The sequence below is a fragment of the Lepidochelys kempii genome, chromosome 4 (assembly GCF_965140285.1).
Source record: "Lepidochelys kempii isolate rLepKem1 chromosome 4, rLepKem1.hap1, whole genome shotgun sequence".
Taxonomy (NCBI): domain Eukaryota; kingdom Metazoa; phylum Chordata; order Testudines; family Cheloniidae; genus Lepidochelys; species Lepidochelys kempii.
The window spans coordinates 133,702,511-133,718,463 of NC_136383.1; the positions used below are offsets into that span (position 1 = coordinate 133,702,511).

The following is a 15,953-nucleotide window of genomic DNA, read 5'->3' on the forward strand; positions in this document are numbered from 1 at the left end:
CCACCCAAAGCACTGCCCACGCAGCGGCGTGACTGCAGGGGAGGGGCTGGGGGCAAGCCTCCCCGGCTGGGAGCTCAAGGGCCGGGCAGGACGGTCCCGCAGGCCAGATGTGGCCTGCGGGCCATAGTTTGCCCATGTCTGGTCTATGCTGTAGCAACTGAGGGCTTGTCTACCCTACACACCAGATCGGGCAGCGATTGATCCAATGGGGGTAGATTTACCATGTCTAGTATAGACGCAATAAATCGACTGCGGAGCGCTCTCCCATCGACTCTGGTACTCCACCAGAACGAGAAGTGCAAGCGGAGTCGACGGGAGAGCATCAGCTGTCGACTTATCGCAATAAAGACACCGCGGTAAGTAGATCTAAGTATGTCCGCTTCAGCTACGCTATTCACATAGCTGAAGTTGCATATCTTAGATCGACCCTGCGCGGTAGTGTAGACAAGCCCTGAGTGTGTCCCCTGAAAAATGCAGTGTGGGACGCTAGCTAATCACCAGAGATAGGATGTCTCTCCACATTGTGTGCTCAAGTGATGGGGCTTCCACTACTTCATTTGGGAGATTATTCCCCTCTAATAGATCTGACTGCTAGGAAATAATCCTAATGAGTCATTGTGACATACAGAGCGTGTCATGTGCGGGGACAATAAACTCTCCAGGTGTGGCTTGTTCCGGCTCTTCTGCTGGCATCCATATTAGAACTGGATTAAATATTCATCACAAACGTGTCTTGTTTGTGGCGCTCAGCAGAATTACTGTAGCTTGTTTTGCTCGGTGCCAAACGCCTGCAAAACTGGAGCCACCTTACGAAATGGCGACATTTTCCAACTTCATTTTGCAAGGGGTATTTTTCACTATACACATACCCAGGAAGAATCGGAAGGCCACGCTCCGTTATACTCTGCTGCCACTCAGAACCTTCACAGCAGAGGCATGATTTACCCACTAGTCACAGGAAGTTAGGTGCTTTGCAAAAATGCATGAAAAGAAGATCCCCATCTAACAGAGTTAATAGTTTGAAGCTCCTAATCCTGCAAGTATGTGCACACATGCTTCACTTTAGCGCCAAAGCATAATCCCCTTGTCCAGGTAGACAGACAGTGGACAGAATGCAACAACAAGCTAAGAGATTAAGCAGGGGCACATGGCGTGTGTCGTCTGAGATCCACAAGTTTTGTTTAGAACAGCATTTTTGTTAGTTTTAAAGATAATCTCGTGTCTATTTTTGTTCATTCATCTTTAAAAAGATTTATAATTCTCAGAAAAACAAAATTATTTGTACTCCAAAATTACGTTATTTCAAGATTCATTACCACAGGGTTTCTTGCACCTTCTTCTAAAGTATCTGATACTGGTCACTGTCCGAGACACAAGATACTGGACTAGATGGTTCCTAGGTCTGACCCAATATGTTAATTCCTGGTGTTCTAATCCGACGGCAGAGGAGACAGGGGGTGGATGTGAGTGTGTGATTACCAGAGTGACATTATAGGCTTCAGCTATAGATTTTTGGTTTTGCAATAAAGGGTCTAAACCAGATCCATCTAGTCAAGCTTCTCATCTGCCCACAGAATTTAGGGGAGCAGAAAAACCCTGAACAACAATCTGCATAAACCAAAACCACCTCTGCATTTGCACCCAGGTCCCTGTTCAGTGTTTGCTGAAAAGTTGGGTTTTGTTTTATGGCCCATTTGTGTTTACAGTAAAACAGGAACATATGCTCTGGCAAATATTTGCTTTACACAAATAAGGAAAAAACTTCAAGAGAAGTAAATGACACACACAGGCACACATATGCTTCAGCCTGTTGCTAATGCGAATACCCAATTAAGCACATTTTTAAAATAAACAGTGAGTTTCTTTCTGAGAAGCCTAATTAGACCTTAGGAGAATTCTCTGTTAAACTGTTAAGTAGGTCTGGAGATTTGGCACAGATGGTTTCTACTAATTATGCATTTGGTGCCCTCCTCCTCATTTCACAGTGAAACAGATTTTCATGTCCAGACTGCATTGCTGGAATACAAACTACAGCTGGAAAACCTGATCACTGAGGTGCCCCTTCAGAAACAATTTGGTACATTGAGGGATGACTATGTGTAGAGACCTACAAATCTGCAAATATCCATGTACCATTGTTGTGGGTCACAGATCAGATGTGGATATAAATTTTGTATCTGCGCAGGGCTCTATGTGTTACACTGTCCTCTCCTGGCTGCAAACAGAACTGTTCAACTGTATGCCATACGGTTTATATGGCTAGTTGCTAATGGAGGTAACACAAGAACCAGGGGGTCATCCAATGAAATTGATAAGGAGCAGGTTTCAAACAAACAGAAGGAAGTACTTCTTCATACCACACACAGTCAGCCTGTGGAACTCATTTCCAGGGGATGTTGTGAAGGCCAAAAGCATAACTGTGTTCAAAAAAGAATTAGATAAGCTCATAGAGGCTAGGTCCATCAATGGCTAGTAGCCGAGATGGTCAGGGACACAATTCCATGCTCCAGGTGTCCCTGAACCTCTGACTGCCAGATGCTGGGACTGGAGGACAGGGGATGGATCACTCAGATTACCCTGTTCTGTTCATTCCCACTGAAGCACCTGGCACTGGCCTCTGTTGGAAGACAGGATACTGGGCTAGATGGACCGTTGGTCTGATCCAGAGTGGCCTTTTTTAGGTTCTTACGAGCTTCTCCTTTAGCTCAAGTGGGAAGGGTCTGTCCTTTTGGTGCTGGAAAATGTAAGTTATAGCTCAGCTGTCCCTGACATTTTGAGAGGCCCGTGGTGCCAGAATTGGCTGTATCGTTTTTCAAGCTCTCTCCCGCTCTGATTACATTTTCAAGGCTTTGTCCTGTGGGCTAGAAATTTAATCTAACTTCAGTTTTAACCATTTTTCAAATAAGCCAAATGTGGCTAGGGCTGAGCTTGCCGGATTACGACTGCTGATATCATCACCTTGGGATGCTCCCCTGATAAAGCTGTGCCATCCCAGTCGGTGCTGACACCAGGGTCAGACAAGCAAAGAGAAAGAGACGCAGTACACCATAAACAAACCTTGGCAGAGAGATTCCCTAATCTTTCGCCCGATGTTTAGGCTCCTCGTGGAACGTGGAGTTGGATTGTTAAATCAGTGCCAGGCTCTCGGTCCGAGACATAATGGAATATGAGCTTTCAATAAAGCATAGGTGGGGGGAAGGTGTCATGCCATTATTTTATCCGATTGCCCCAGAACCTAGGCCTCTTACAGAAAGCTGGCCTCACAAAGGGATCACTGAGACACGCAAAAACTAAAATCCTCCTACCCCCAATATATTACAAGATTAAGCTAGGTGGCAACCCAAAGATGTTTAAAACAGTTAGCCCCAACCTGAGTGTACAGTATGCACCGCCTCAAACAACAGAGCCCACGCTCTGTATTCTCATTTGGGTACCGCCTAGTGTGTGTGAACAGAATATTCCTTCTCACAAGACCAAGGGAATTAGAGATGGCACAGGCCGAGGAGGGAAGCTAGTCCCTCCCCTCTGAGGATATGCTGTCTCAAATGTACACAGGTAGGCCTGGGCTGCAAAGCTTGGATCCAGCCTCCAGATGGTTAGATGCTGGGGATCTAGCTCAGGTCCATGTCTACGAGTGTATTTAGAGCATTCAGAATACTTTTTAAAACACCTGGTTTTGTTATAACATGGTTGGACCCAGCCATCCACAATTCTGCAAACAACTGCTACTGGGCATGGCCTTTACTATTGTGAGTAGTCTCAGACTTCAAATGACTTTGGCCCCTTGTCTTCTTCTGTTTGGAAAGCGTATCTGGGGCACTGCCACCAAACAAACAGAACTAAGTATCTGTGTTCACTGCAGAGTTAGCTTGGGTACTTACCCGGGTGTTACCCCTGACCCTGCTCCCATCCACATGCAACACGCTCTCACCTGAATTTGGTGGCCCTTTAAACCCAGGCTAACTGGAGATATAGGTTAATGCTGCTTTCACTCAGGTTGATAACCCGCCCCCTTTGCCCTGAGGATACAGGCTAAACCACTCAAGTCCTCAGAGTCCTCCAGGGCCTTCCCACAATTCCCCCTGTGTGCCCAGAAGGACAGACAAGTTCTCCCACAATTCACTGGAAAAATCATAGAGCAGCTCAACTTACTGCAGCACAAAAACCCATGGGATATGCCCCCAGAAGTCCAATGGAAGCGCTACACCAGTGAAGACACAATAACTTGGGCAGGGCTTTGCAGTGTGACTGCTCACACCTGGCCTAGGCTAAGCTGTGCCAATCACCCAAGTTAACTCTGCAGTGAAGACACACCTTAAGAGAAAAGACCCCTGCTATTCAAAATCTCATGGCAAGGAACAGAAATCCATACCTTGTTATAGCTTTTTGGAAAGAGAAAAATAAGGTATTGAGCAGAAGCTCCCAAACAAGTGCACAGGATGTACCAGACCACTCAGATATTTTATTACAACATTTATTTTAGAAGAGAAGGCACTTACAATACAGAAAAAAATTGAAGAGGCACTGAGAGTGCAATTGAAATGACACACATACATACACAAAAAGTTTACCATACAGAAAGAGCACCCTCCTCTGTTAACAATCCAGTAATGGAAATAAGCTACAGGTGACTATGTTTTTAAACAGTTAGGGCTTTTTTATATAAAAAGATAAAAATCGTTCTACTATTAATTTAAAAAAACCTACACACAACTGTAAAAGGTATCACGAGTTAGTGGTTCCTTCTCAAACATTAAGCCTTTCAGTTCCTGCATTGTAAGAGGTCTTGGTACATTTCAATGAGGTGAGCAGCCTCTCTCTGGCCAGAAAGCAAAGCACCATGGGTAGTGGAATAATACTTCCTATGAGTGGCCTCCCCCGAAAACATCACCTGCATAGGCTGGAGATGAGATAAGAAAGTCAGTGGAAGTTGCAGAGTTCCATCCATCACAGCTCCAGGAAAGAGTCAAACAGTCTATTGCCCTTCTACACCCCAAAGAGATGTGTCACAGCTATATGCAGTTGTGAGTGCCAAATATGTACTGGCTAGAGGGACTGTCTAGTACCATCCTCTGAGGGCACGGATACACCAGTGCAGCTGTACTGGTGCAAATCATTTTTTATCCCATTGCAGCACATCTACACAAGAGGAGGTTTGAAAGTTTTACCTTCTCCACGGATTCAATTTCTGCTTCTTTCATCTCACACGATGCCATGTTCACTGTATTCTTTTTGAGGGTTACGTTTAATTTTTCCCAGTTTGACAAGATACATCCCAAAGCCACCAGATTCCCGGACTTAGAGAATAGTGGCATCTCTCTCGATTTTATAGCATCTCTCACCACAGTATCTATGTGCTTGTTAAGGGGACCACATATGAAAAAGCTCTGGTTCATCCAGAGATTTTATTAATTAAATTCCCCCACACATGAGAGATATGAAAGAGGAAAAGGCTTCATGGGCTTCAAAGTGGTGAATTCCACAGGAAGTAGAGATGTTCACAGAATTTAAATTATTCAAAATCTCAACTACCCCTTTTAATAGGCACCTCTGCCCCTCACAATCATACAAAAATGTATAGCCAAAAGAAGAGACAAGATCACAGAAGTCGGATTCATAGAATCATAGAATATCAGGGTTGGAAGGGACCTCAGGAGGTCATCTAGTCCAACCTCCTGCTCAAAGCAGGACCAATCCCCAACTAAATCATCCCAGCCAGGGCTTTGTCCAGCCTGGCCTTAAAAACTTCTAAGGAAGGAGATTCCACCACTTCCCTAGGTAACCCATTCCAGTGCTTCACCACCCTTCTAGTGAAAAAGTTTTTCCTAATATCCAACCTAAACCTCCCCCACTGCAACTTGAGACCATTATTCCTTGTTGTGTTATCTGCTACCACTGAGAACAGTCTAGATCCATCCTCTTTGGAACCCCCTTTCAGGTAGTTGAAAGCAGCTATCAAATCTCCCTCATTCTTCTCTTCTGCAGACTGAATAATCTCAGTTCCCTCAGCCTCTCCTCATAAGTCATGTGTTCCAGTCCCCTAATCATTTTTGTTGCTCTCCGCTGGACTCTTTCCAATTCTTCTGCATCCTTGTTGTCTGACAAGTCATCATCTCTCTAGGAAGGGGGCCTAGACCCTGAGACAAAGCAAGTAGCCTGGGAAATTGCACAGACATAGCTAACACATCACATGTCTTCTTATCGCTACAGTCAAACAACTAGGACTGCCTGAGAAGACCATTTTATCACACAGACTTGAACTCCCAATGCATGAGCTTCACAACAAGGGGCAGGATCTCTTTAGTGTACTAGCCCAGCCACAGAAGGAGTTCTCCATACACTGCTCTGGCATATTCTGAATTAGCCCTCAGGATAAGTCACAACTGAGGCCATGTTTAACACTCATTCATAGATGTACAGATTCTAAGGCCAGACGGGACCACTGTAATCATCTAGATCTGACCTCCTGTATACACAGGCCATGGAACTTCCCTAACATAATTCCAAGAGCAGAGCTTTCAGACAGACATCCTCTCCTCATTCAAAAATAACCGGTCTCCAATGGTTCATTAACCTAACTGTTAAAAATTTACACCTTACTTCCAGTCTGAATTTGTCTAGCTCAATTTCCAGCCTTAGGATCATGTTACATCTTTCTCTATTAGACTGAAGTGCCCTTTATTATTATTATTATTATTACTATTATTTGTTCTCCATGTAGATACTGTAATCAAGTCACCCCTTAACCTTCTCTTTGTTAACCTAGATAGATTGAGTTCTTTGAGCCTATAAGGCATAGTTTTTTTTTTCTAATCCTTTAATCATTCTTGTGGCTTTTCTCTGAACCCTCTCCAATGTATCAACATCCTTCTTGAATTGTGGGCACCAGAACTGGACACAGGATTCTAGCAGCGTTTGCACTGAACCAAATCCAGAGGTAAAATAACCTCTCTGCTCCTCCTCAAGATTCCCCTGTTTATGCCTCCAGGATCACTTTAGCTCTTTTGGTCACAGCACCACACTGGGGAGCACAGCCAGCATGACCCCCAAATGTTTTTCAGAGTCACTGCTTCCCAGGAACACGATGAAAAAAAGAAAAAGGAGGACTTGTGGCACCTTAGAGACTAACCAATTTATTTGAGCATAAGCTTTCCACTGAATGCATCCGATGAAGTGAGCTATAGCTCACGAAAGCTTATGCTCAAATAAATTTGTTAGTCTCTAAGGTGCCACAAGTCCTCCTGTTCTTTTTGCGAATACAGACTAACACGGCTGCTGCTATGAAACCTATGAAAAAAAGGTTGTGTTTTAAAATGAATAAACTATCGCTATTGTAACACCCACAATTTCAAACAGGACTTTGCATCTAGCATAGACAGAGACAGTAGTGTTTAAAAACACATCAGCCAATCATGACCAACCTGAGATTCTCTTTTACAGGTGTCTGCCCTGGCTGATGGGGAGCAAACGTCCGAAGGTGCTTCTCTGTCTTCAATTTCCCCAAGCCACCCCCAAAAGCAGTAGTAAAAAGAACAGGCAGGTGAAGCAGGGAGGCAAAACCTCTCTGAATAAAATCATCCCAAGAACAGGTTTAAAATATTTGAGGGCAGATTTCCAGTAGGTAAAAGAAACAAAGAACTGCAAGGAGAGGAGAGTGGAGGCACGCACAGATCAGTATAAATATTGTACCAAAAGTAGGCTACAAACCATGGAATCTAGCGAGCTGGAAAATAGCAACTCCCCTTAATAAAGTCATAGCCAACCTATCTCTCTCTCCATCCTAGTGTTCAATACTTACAACCGTCTTGGAGCTTTCCGTATAAGGCAGTGGCTTAGCAAGTTTCTCCACATCAGCCCCGCTAGACCCAACCTGGGTGTAAGAATAGGATCCTCGGAAGTTGGGATTGCTGCCCCATGAAGACCGCAGGATGCGGCGAGGTTTCGGAATGTTTGGATTCCCTGGGTCAAAACCAAAGGAGAAAACACAGTCCAGAGAAAAGCGGCTACAACATCGATGTGCCAAAGGCATGGGATGCGACCACTGGGGAGCTCAGCAACCTGCCCACGCAGTTAGTTATTTCTTCACATTTTTAAAATACAACTATAAATGCCTAACCATAGTGAGCCTGACAACCATATGTAACAAGCCTAAAATAGTTCTCTTGAGGACAGGGGATGGTTATTCCTCTGGTTACAGCTCACCCCTTGTATGCTTACAACGCTGGAAGAATATTAGGTGGGCATACAACAGAAAGTTCCTTCACAGAAGTGTATGTTGTGACATCGTGGCATTATTGAACTGATGTATAGTATAGATGGACAAATAAGCAAGACCTTTATTCTTCAACCTGCACAGTCAAGGAACATGTACGCAGCCATCTGTAGGTTTTAGTAAAATTTCAAGGATAAAACAAAGGAATTAAAAATATGTTCTTCCAGGAAAATTAGGAGCAGGACCAGCAATGGTTCCAGGCAATGACTTGGGTTTGAAATGAAAAGCCTGAGAAGTGTCTGAGCTGTGCAGAAATAGGAAGCCACATTTTCAGATATCAGATTTGTCAAGGAAATTGCTGTCACAGTTTATTTTTAAAAGGTTGAGCATAAGCCCAAGAGAACATATAGTAAGTGCCATAACACAATGCAAATACTGTTGTACTCTAAAGTCTTCTTACAGAGCACATTCCAAAGCACTTACACAAAAGTCACACAATGTATTGTGCAGTGCCAACCCAAATAAGAGGAGGTGGTTAGAAATGAGCCTTTGTTGCCCTCACATTGTAAAGGGTGCATGTTCTCATTTTATATTGTCAAGGTGCCCAGAGGCCTTTAGGTGCAGGCATCAATACATAACAGAACAATAATAAAAAGTTGATAACACTGGGAACATGACGTTGCCCTTACAAGTACTGAATTTTAAATTGAGAATCATACAAAAGCAGGGACAGAAATTAGAAAGAGATCATTCAGAGGCTCTTGGGGAGTATGCAGAAGCCAGGGAGCTACTGAATTTGTGAAATGAAGAGAGTTTGGGGTATCTCTAGCCTGAATGGCAGTTGTATAAAATCAGTGTGCTTAATAAAGCAATGACTTGGATACTTGTGAAAAAAACAACTTTGTATTTCCTTTTTGAAGATCTTCAAAAGTACCCTAATGAGTTTAGCTTCAGTCCTCCTGTGATTGAAGCAGCATCATTCCGATATCACTAACTGGAAACTGAAACACAGAGAGATAAAGTGACTTGCCCGTGGTCATACCGAAGTATCTGCGGCAGAGCCAAATGCAGATCTGAGACCTCCTTACTCTCAGCCCTGTGCTTGTGCTCAGACCATCCGCCTCTTCGCAGTACAGACACTCCCCGGGTTATGCAAGACCCAACTTACGCAAATTTGCACTTACGGAAAAATTTCCATATGCCAGAAATAGGATTTTCGAGTTGCAGAAATTTTTGCGTAACATACAGATATACGTTTCCGACTTACGCCAAATTCGAGTTATGCAAGGCTTTCCAGAATGGAACGATTGCGTAAGTCGGAGGGCAGCGTACAGTGGAGGTGTAGATAAACAGTAGTATCTATTATGCATTTAACTGAAGCATTCATGCCACTTTAAATATAAGAAACCTGTTACATTTGGGGTGAGAAATTGTGGGGAGTGGGGAATGCTGGTCAAGAAACAGACTATCCCTCAACTTGCAATAGAAATCCTATGGTGTCTTTAACTTCCATCTGGCCAGTCACTGCACTGCACAGACAGACAGAGGGAGGCTCCATTTGAGGGGAAATGAGAACATGCAAGACAAACTCCGCAAGCCACAATGTTGCAGTGCTCCCTTGGAGAGGAAGAAAACCTGTTAGGAATGCTACCTCAACCTGGCAGGGAAGCAAAACTCAGCGGAAAATCTGTCAAGAAACTCATCTAACAGGATACTCATATAACATTTTTTTGTAGATAGTTGGATATTCTGGCTGCTTCTGTTTGTCCACAGATCAAATAAATGCACTGATGTGGATGTGGAAACCCCTAAGAAAGGATCACAGATGGGCTATTCAAATAGAGAGATGACGGTTGTACAAAGACTTTGGCTATTGTTAACATAGGAGTGTGTGACCCTAGAACCTCTTGATGCCAACTGGCAGAGGGATGCATAAGGGTTAGAGGTATACCCTGGGTGTGGTATTTACATACCACTCCACCAAAAAGTATCACTTCAGGTCTCTACTGAAAGCCTGTGTCACACTGGTCATCCTAATCTTTGCAAAATGTATGAGTGGATAATATGTAAGGAGACGTGTATATATACTGCAAATTATGTTCTTAAATGCTTGGCTGACCTTTGTGTATTGTGTGTTTTACAACAGGAGTCTGTTTGCATACTGAGTCAAATGCTAGAGAAGATTGTGGGGACTTCAGAAGAAATTAATTGGAAGAAGTGAACAGCAGGGGGAGAAACCAGTTTACAGATGAAGAGCAAAGGACTTGTCTCTTACATGGAGGGGTGCTGAGAGACACCCTGGCATCCTCCATCTGGGGAGACAAGCCAGCAGCGGGCTTGGTCTTACAAAAGGGAGGTGTTCAGCCATCCAGTTGAAAAACACTGTGAGAAGGACTTTGGGTGAACAACACGTTATTTAACAGGAGGACAACTTGCTAGTTATGAGATTAGGCTCCAGAATGTGTGTTACGATTTTATTTTATATCTAATCATTTCTTTCTATTAATCCTACTTGCTTCTTCTCCAATCACTGTTCCTTGTCAAATAAACAAATCTAAATGCCGTGTGTTAAGTGGAGTGGTGATCCTGAGGTAACACTGATAGTCTGGTGCATGCTGTTCCCTGGGGAGCAGTGGATCTGCGAATTCCGTGAGTGTGCACTGGATCCGGGGCTGGATACTCCAGCGGATGCTCAGAGAACTCAGGGACTGGCGTGTATCTATCACTAACCTGCAAAGGGACGACAGAGCCTGGTTAGGCTGAGAGTGCTCATGCTGCCTGTGGCTGGTGGGTCTGGGCGTAGACCCCGGGAAGGCACAGACAAGGCTTCCTCATGCTCAGGGCAGGTGGTAGCGAGGTGACTCCCCACCCCGAGTACTCCTGGGAAGCGTCACAGAGTGTACCCATTATTATACCACCAGGGTTCATATTTCTGAATCTATGGAGGGGGAATCCATGGAACCCAAACCAGCCTCTCTTTATTCTGTTTTCATACTACTAGTTATGAGGCAAGGATATGTGGATTTACAGTACACAAACCAGGGTATCATAGTTTTAGGGCCTGGTGAGGGATGAATGTGTGTGCATACACATAAGTAACTCCCACTGAAATCGAGTGGAGTTTTGCCTGTGTGTTTTGCAGCGTCAGTCAGCCTTGTAACTTGCTTAAGAGTGAGTAGGCAGAGCTGATGTACTTCCTTTGGATCAGTTCCTCCTAGAAAAATGGGTCTAGAGCTAACTTCCTCCAAAAGTTGGGTGGTGTTCTGATCTGGGGATTTAGGACTCAGTGTAGTCTACGGAAAGCCTCATTCACACCATGGGCTTTATATCAAGCCCTTAGTTTGGTCCATTGTAGAGTTAGGAGCCACCCACGAAATACAGACGAGGATCCAAGTGTTCCTGAAGACTGAGGGGTCGAGCTTTTCAGCTGTAGCTTTGAATATCTTTTGGAACTCCATGAGCGTTGTACATTATTGCAGGAAGTCCAGTAATGTTAAAACCCTAACCAAAAGTTAAACTGAAAAGTATGAGCACAGCTGAACATTTATTTTAGATTTTGCACTTGCAAACATTGTGAAAATGTGGAAGTCTAAAAGCTGAAGCATGTATGATGCAGAAAGAACAAAGCACAATTCACAGGGAGGGCACAAATTTAATACAGCACGCATCAGCATTAGAAAAACGCTGCATGGCTGAGTGAGTGCCTTGGCCATAGGCTCCCAGAAATACAAATTCTTAACACTGAGAACTTAGCCAACACCGTAATGAGTACAAGGCCTCAGACTGTCTAGAGCATGGGTGTAGTTGAGGGGGGGAGGAGCGTTGCCAGCCTTATAGGGAGGCGCCGTGGTCAGGGGGCAAGGATCAGTGCATTTAACTTAATGCACCTAGCTGGGCCCCTGCTAGCAGCTCCCTGACCTCCAACTTTCTCCTCCTTGTCCACCAGCAGCCCAGGGTGCTGGTTGTTTGGTGGTCCTGGTGGGCCCCACGCTGCCGCATGTCTCTGTGCGGTGCAGTGGGGAAGCGGGAGCCCGGCATGAGGTGTCCCCTCGGCGGCGGCAGCAGCAGCAGCCGCCCCGGCAGGAAGGTGGCCACAGCAGCACCGGGAGGCACCAGAAAATGGCAGCATCCAGTCTAGCTGCAACAGCTGGTGCCAGAGTGGCCGCAGCTCCCGCACTCAGGTCAGCACAGCAGACAGCATCAGCCTCCAGGGCTCCCCCGTTAAGCTGCCCCCCCAGCACCGGCAACCCAGGTAGTGCACAACCCCCACAGTGCCCACCACTCCAGGAGGGGGAAGAGAGCCAGCGAAAGTGGGGAGCGAGAGAGAGAGAACATGTCTCCGCCCGCCTCCCACACACCCCTATTGGCCTGGCTGGAGCGGCCTCCTACCCCAAATACAGCAGGCATACTAGGCCCATGGGCTAGAGGCACCCTATTTTAATCAGATTTAGAGGACACTACATTATTCAGACACCCAGTTGTGAATTCCTGAAATTGTCAATGGTTCTCAGGCCAGCAAAATCTAGAGGGCTTTCACAGCAAATATAGATAATCCACTACTCTCCACTCCATTACTCACTTGCATGTGAAATTTAAGCGTCCAGAGGCAGATCATCTCCTCTCCTCCTCCAAGAAGCATACCAAGAGTACAATTATGCTGAGCCTAAAATAATAGAACACGGGCCTGATCCAACACCCACTGAAATCAATGGGAAGAGTCCTACTGACTTCAATGGGCACTGGACCAGAGCCTGTAACTTAAATGTACAGCTGAAGAGGGAAGTCCTAAGGGCTCCTGTATTCTGGAGATAGCACCACACTGTCCCTCCATGCCCACCCCCATGTGAAAGCTACCCAGAGGTATAAAAATCAACAGCATTCATAGTGGGGCCTGATGGACCAGAGGATTTCCTGTTCCTTGACTTTAGCAAAGCTTTTGACACGGTCTCCCACAGTATTCTTGCCAGCAAGTTAAAGAAGTATGGGCTGGATGAATGGACTATAAGGTGGACAGAAAGCTGGCTAGATTGTCAGGCTCAACGGGTAGTGATCAATGGCTCCATATCTAGCTGGCAGCCGGTATCAAGTGGAGTGCCCCAAGGGTCGGTCCTGGGGCCGGTTTTGTTCAATATCTTCATAAATGATCTGGAGGATGGTGTGGATTGCACCCTCAGCAAGTTTCCAGATGACACTAAACTGGGAGGAGAGGTAGATACGCTGGAGGGTAGGGATAGGATACAGAGGGACCTAGACGAATTGGAGGATTGGGCCAAAAGAAATCTGATGAGGTTCAACAAGGACAAGTGCAGAGTCCTGCACTTAGGACAGAAGAATCCAATGCACCGCTACAGACTAGGGACCAAATGGCTTGGCAGCAGTTCTGCAGAAAAGGACCTAGGGGTTACAGTGGACGAGAAGCTGGATATGAGTCAACAGTGTGCCCTTGTTGCCAAGAAGGCCAGTGGCATTTTGGGATGTATATGTAGGGGCACTGCCAGCAGATCGAGGGACGTGATCGTTCCCCTCTATTCGACACTGGTGAGGTCTCATCTGGAGTACTGTGTCCAGTTTTGGGCCCCACACTACAAGAAGGATGTGGAAAAATTAGAAAGAGTCCAGCAGAGGGCAACAAAAATGATTAGGGGACTGGAACACATGACTTATGAGGAGAGGCTGAGGGAACTGGGGATGTTTAGTCTGCAGAAGAGAAGAATGAGAGGGGATTTGATAGCTGCTTTCAACTACCTGAAAGGGGGTTCCAAAGAGGATGGATCTAGACTGTTCTCAGTGCTGATGACAGAACAAGGAGTAATGGTCTCAAGTTGCAGTGGGGGATATTTTGGTTGGATATTAGGAAAATCTTTTTCACTAGGAGGGTGGTGAAATACTGGAATGCGTTACTTAGGGAGGTGGTAGAATCGCCTTCCTTAGAAGTTTTTAAGGTCAAAAACTTGACAAAGCCCTGGCTGGGATGATTTAATTGGGGATCGGTCCTGCTTTGAGCAGGGGGTTGGACTAGATGACCTCCTGAGGTCCCTTCCAACCCTGATATTCTATGATTCTATGATTATGGTTATTTCTAGATTGCTGGTGGCAAGTTCTGAGTTAGCGCACAAGTAGTCCCACTTCCTGCAATAGTAATAATCATTTGGACTTATAAAGCATTTTCCTCTGAGCATCTCAAAACACTGATTATGTCTCTCAACTCTCCTGTGAGACAGGGAAGTATTGCACCCACCTTACAGAGGGGTGCAGTCATTTTAAACAGACACAGAGTGGTGAAGGCCAAAATCTCCAGACTTGGGTGTCTGAAGCACCCGAATAAGTGGTTTGACTGTGAAAAGGGGGAGCTTGAACAGTGGCTGTGGGAGCTCAGGCTGCTTAGTTAGCTATCCAAGTATGGATCTGGAGCACCAAAATTCACCCAGCACACACAAATGAAAAAAATTCCTCATTATCCCAGGGAGGTGTGGAAGAATAGCTATGAGCATTGTGAAAAACTTTCCCGCAGATAAAAAGACTTGCTTGGGGGGAATGAATTGCACCGGTGAAACTGGACACAAGGCATAATGGAAATGCTCCAGGAACCCTCTTTTCTCTGCAGTGATGAGTGCCTGAGAGGGAGGAGATCAGTTTGGATGTGGAGATTTGAGTTAGATACCTGGCAAATTTAACCAGAGATTCTGACCCAGGATTAGATCACTACACAGCACAAAGATGGGTTACAGCTGGGATGGCTGAGGAACCTGATGGACACTGAGCAGGTATTGTATCATCTGGAACAGCAACTGTAGTGAACACAGAAGATACAATTTCAAACTATTTTTCCCTGAAAAAATGAGGGAGGGGGAGGAGAGAGAGTTCCGTGACTAACCTTATTTGTAAGAGGGTAGGTTCAAAGTAGCAGAGGAGGAAGGCTAAAGAATTTAGTTCCCATTGAATAAAATAATTTAGAAAAAGAAGCTCAACAGTTTTGAATAGGAGGAACAATGGCAATCAAGATTATTTCTAAGATTTGGAAAGCATCATCATGGAGCACTAAGACAACTTGTTGTTAAGAAGAGAGCCTTCTCTGGTCTTTATGGAAGGTTGGAGCTGACCTGCTGTAAATAGTAAGGACAGCAATTTCAATTCAATGTATATGGATGTTTTTAAGGTACCACTGCACTCTTGTTTATAATCTCAGTGGAGGCTGGGATGGGAACAAGAGGAGAAGAGTGGAATGCAGTGGAGTGGAGTTCAGACTGGATTAACCTCGCAATTCGAAGGTCCCGAGGATGGAAAATTGAGCCTTGTAAGCATTTTTCCCCTAGTCTAAACAGATGGAGGTGGGAAATAAATAATGAGTTGCTCAGGCTACACTGGGCCCCAAGCAGGATCTTTGTCTTGCTTGTGCTTAAGGCAGTTTTGGCTGCAGATGGAGTCGAAGAGGAGAAGAAGGAAGTGGTGATGATAACACCCCATTTCAGGGAGGCAATGTAGCTTTAAATCCCTATTTAATGGCATAGTATTTTCCAGTACCACACATGACTGTTCTTAATGCTGTGCATGGTGAGAAATGTTTCTTGCCATGTGAACTTTCAGACTGCTGAGCAAAAGGTCATAGATTTCTCTTAAAGTTAAAGAGTAGCAGCCGTGTTAGTGTGTATCCGCAAAAAGAAAAGGAGGACTTGTGGCACCTTAGAGACTAACAAATTTATTTGAGCATAAGCTTTCGTGAGCTACAGCTCACTTCATCGGA

The 15,953-nt window shown here is 45.0% G+C and overlaps 1 protein-coding gene across 3 annotated transcripts in view; it reads right to left on the bottom strand.

The window, feature by feature from the left end:
- Nucleotides 1–4,458: 4,458 nt before the first annotated feature.
- Nucleotides 4,459–15,953, bottom strand: part of SMOX (spermine oxidase) — a 109,646-nt gene continuing 98,151 nt past the window's right edge. For 2 of the 3 annotated variants that reach the window (XM_073342924.2, XM_073342925.2), the window contains exons 6-7: nucleotides 7,799–7,959; nucleotides 4,459–4,900 (exon numbers count right to left, since the gene is read on the bottom strand). In XM_073342924.2, the coding sequence (XP_073199025.1) occupies nucleotides 4,763–4,900; nucleotides 7,799–7,959 (299 nt within the window). In that variant the 3' untranslated portion in view covers nucleotides 4,459–4,762. The remainder of the gene's footprint in view (nucleotides 4,901–7,798; nucleotides 7,960–15,953) is intronic. The other variant, XM_073342926.2, reaches the window with a different exon arrangement.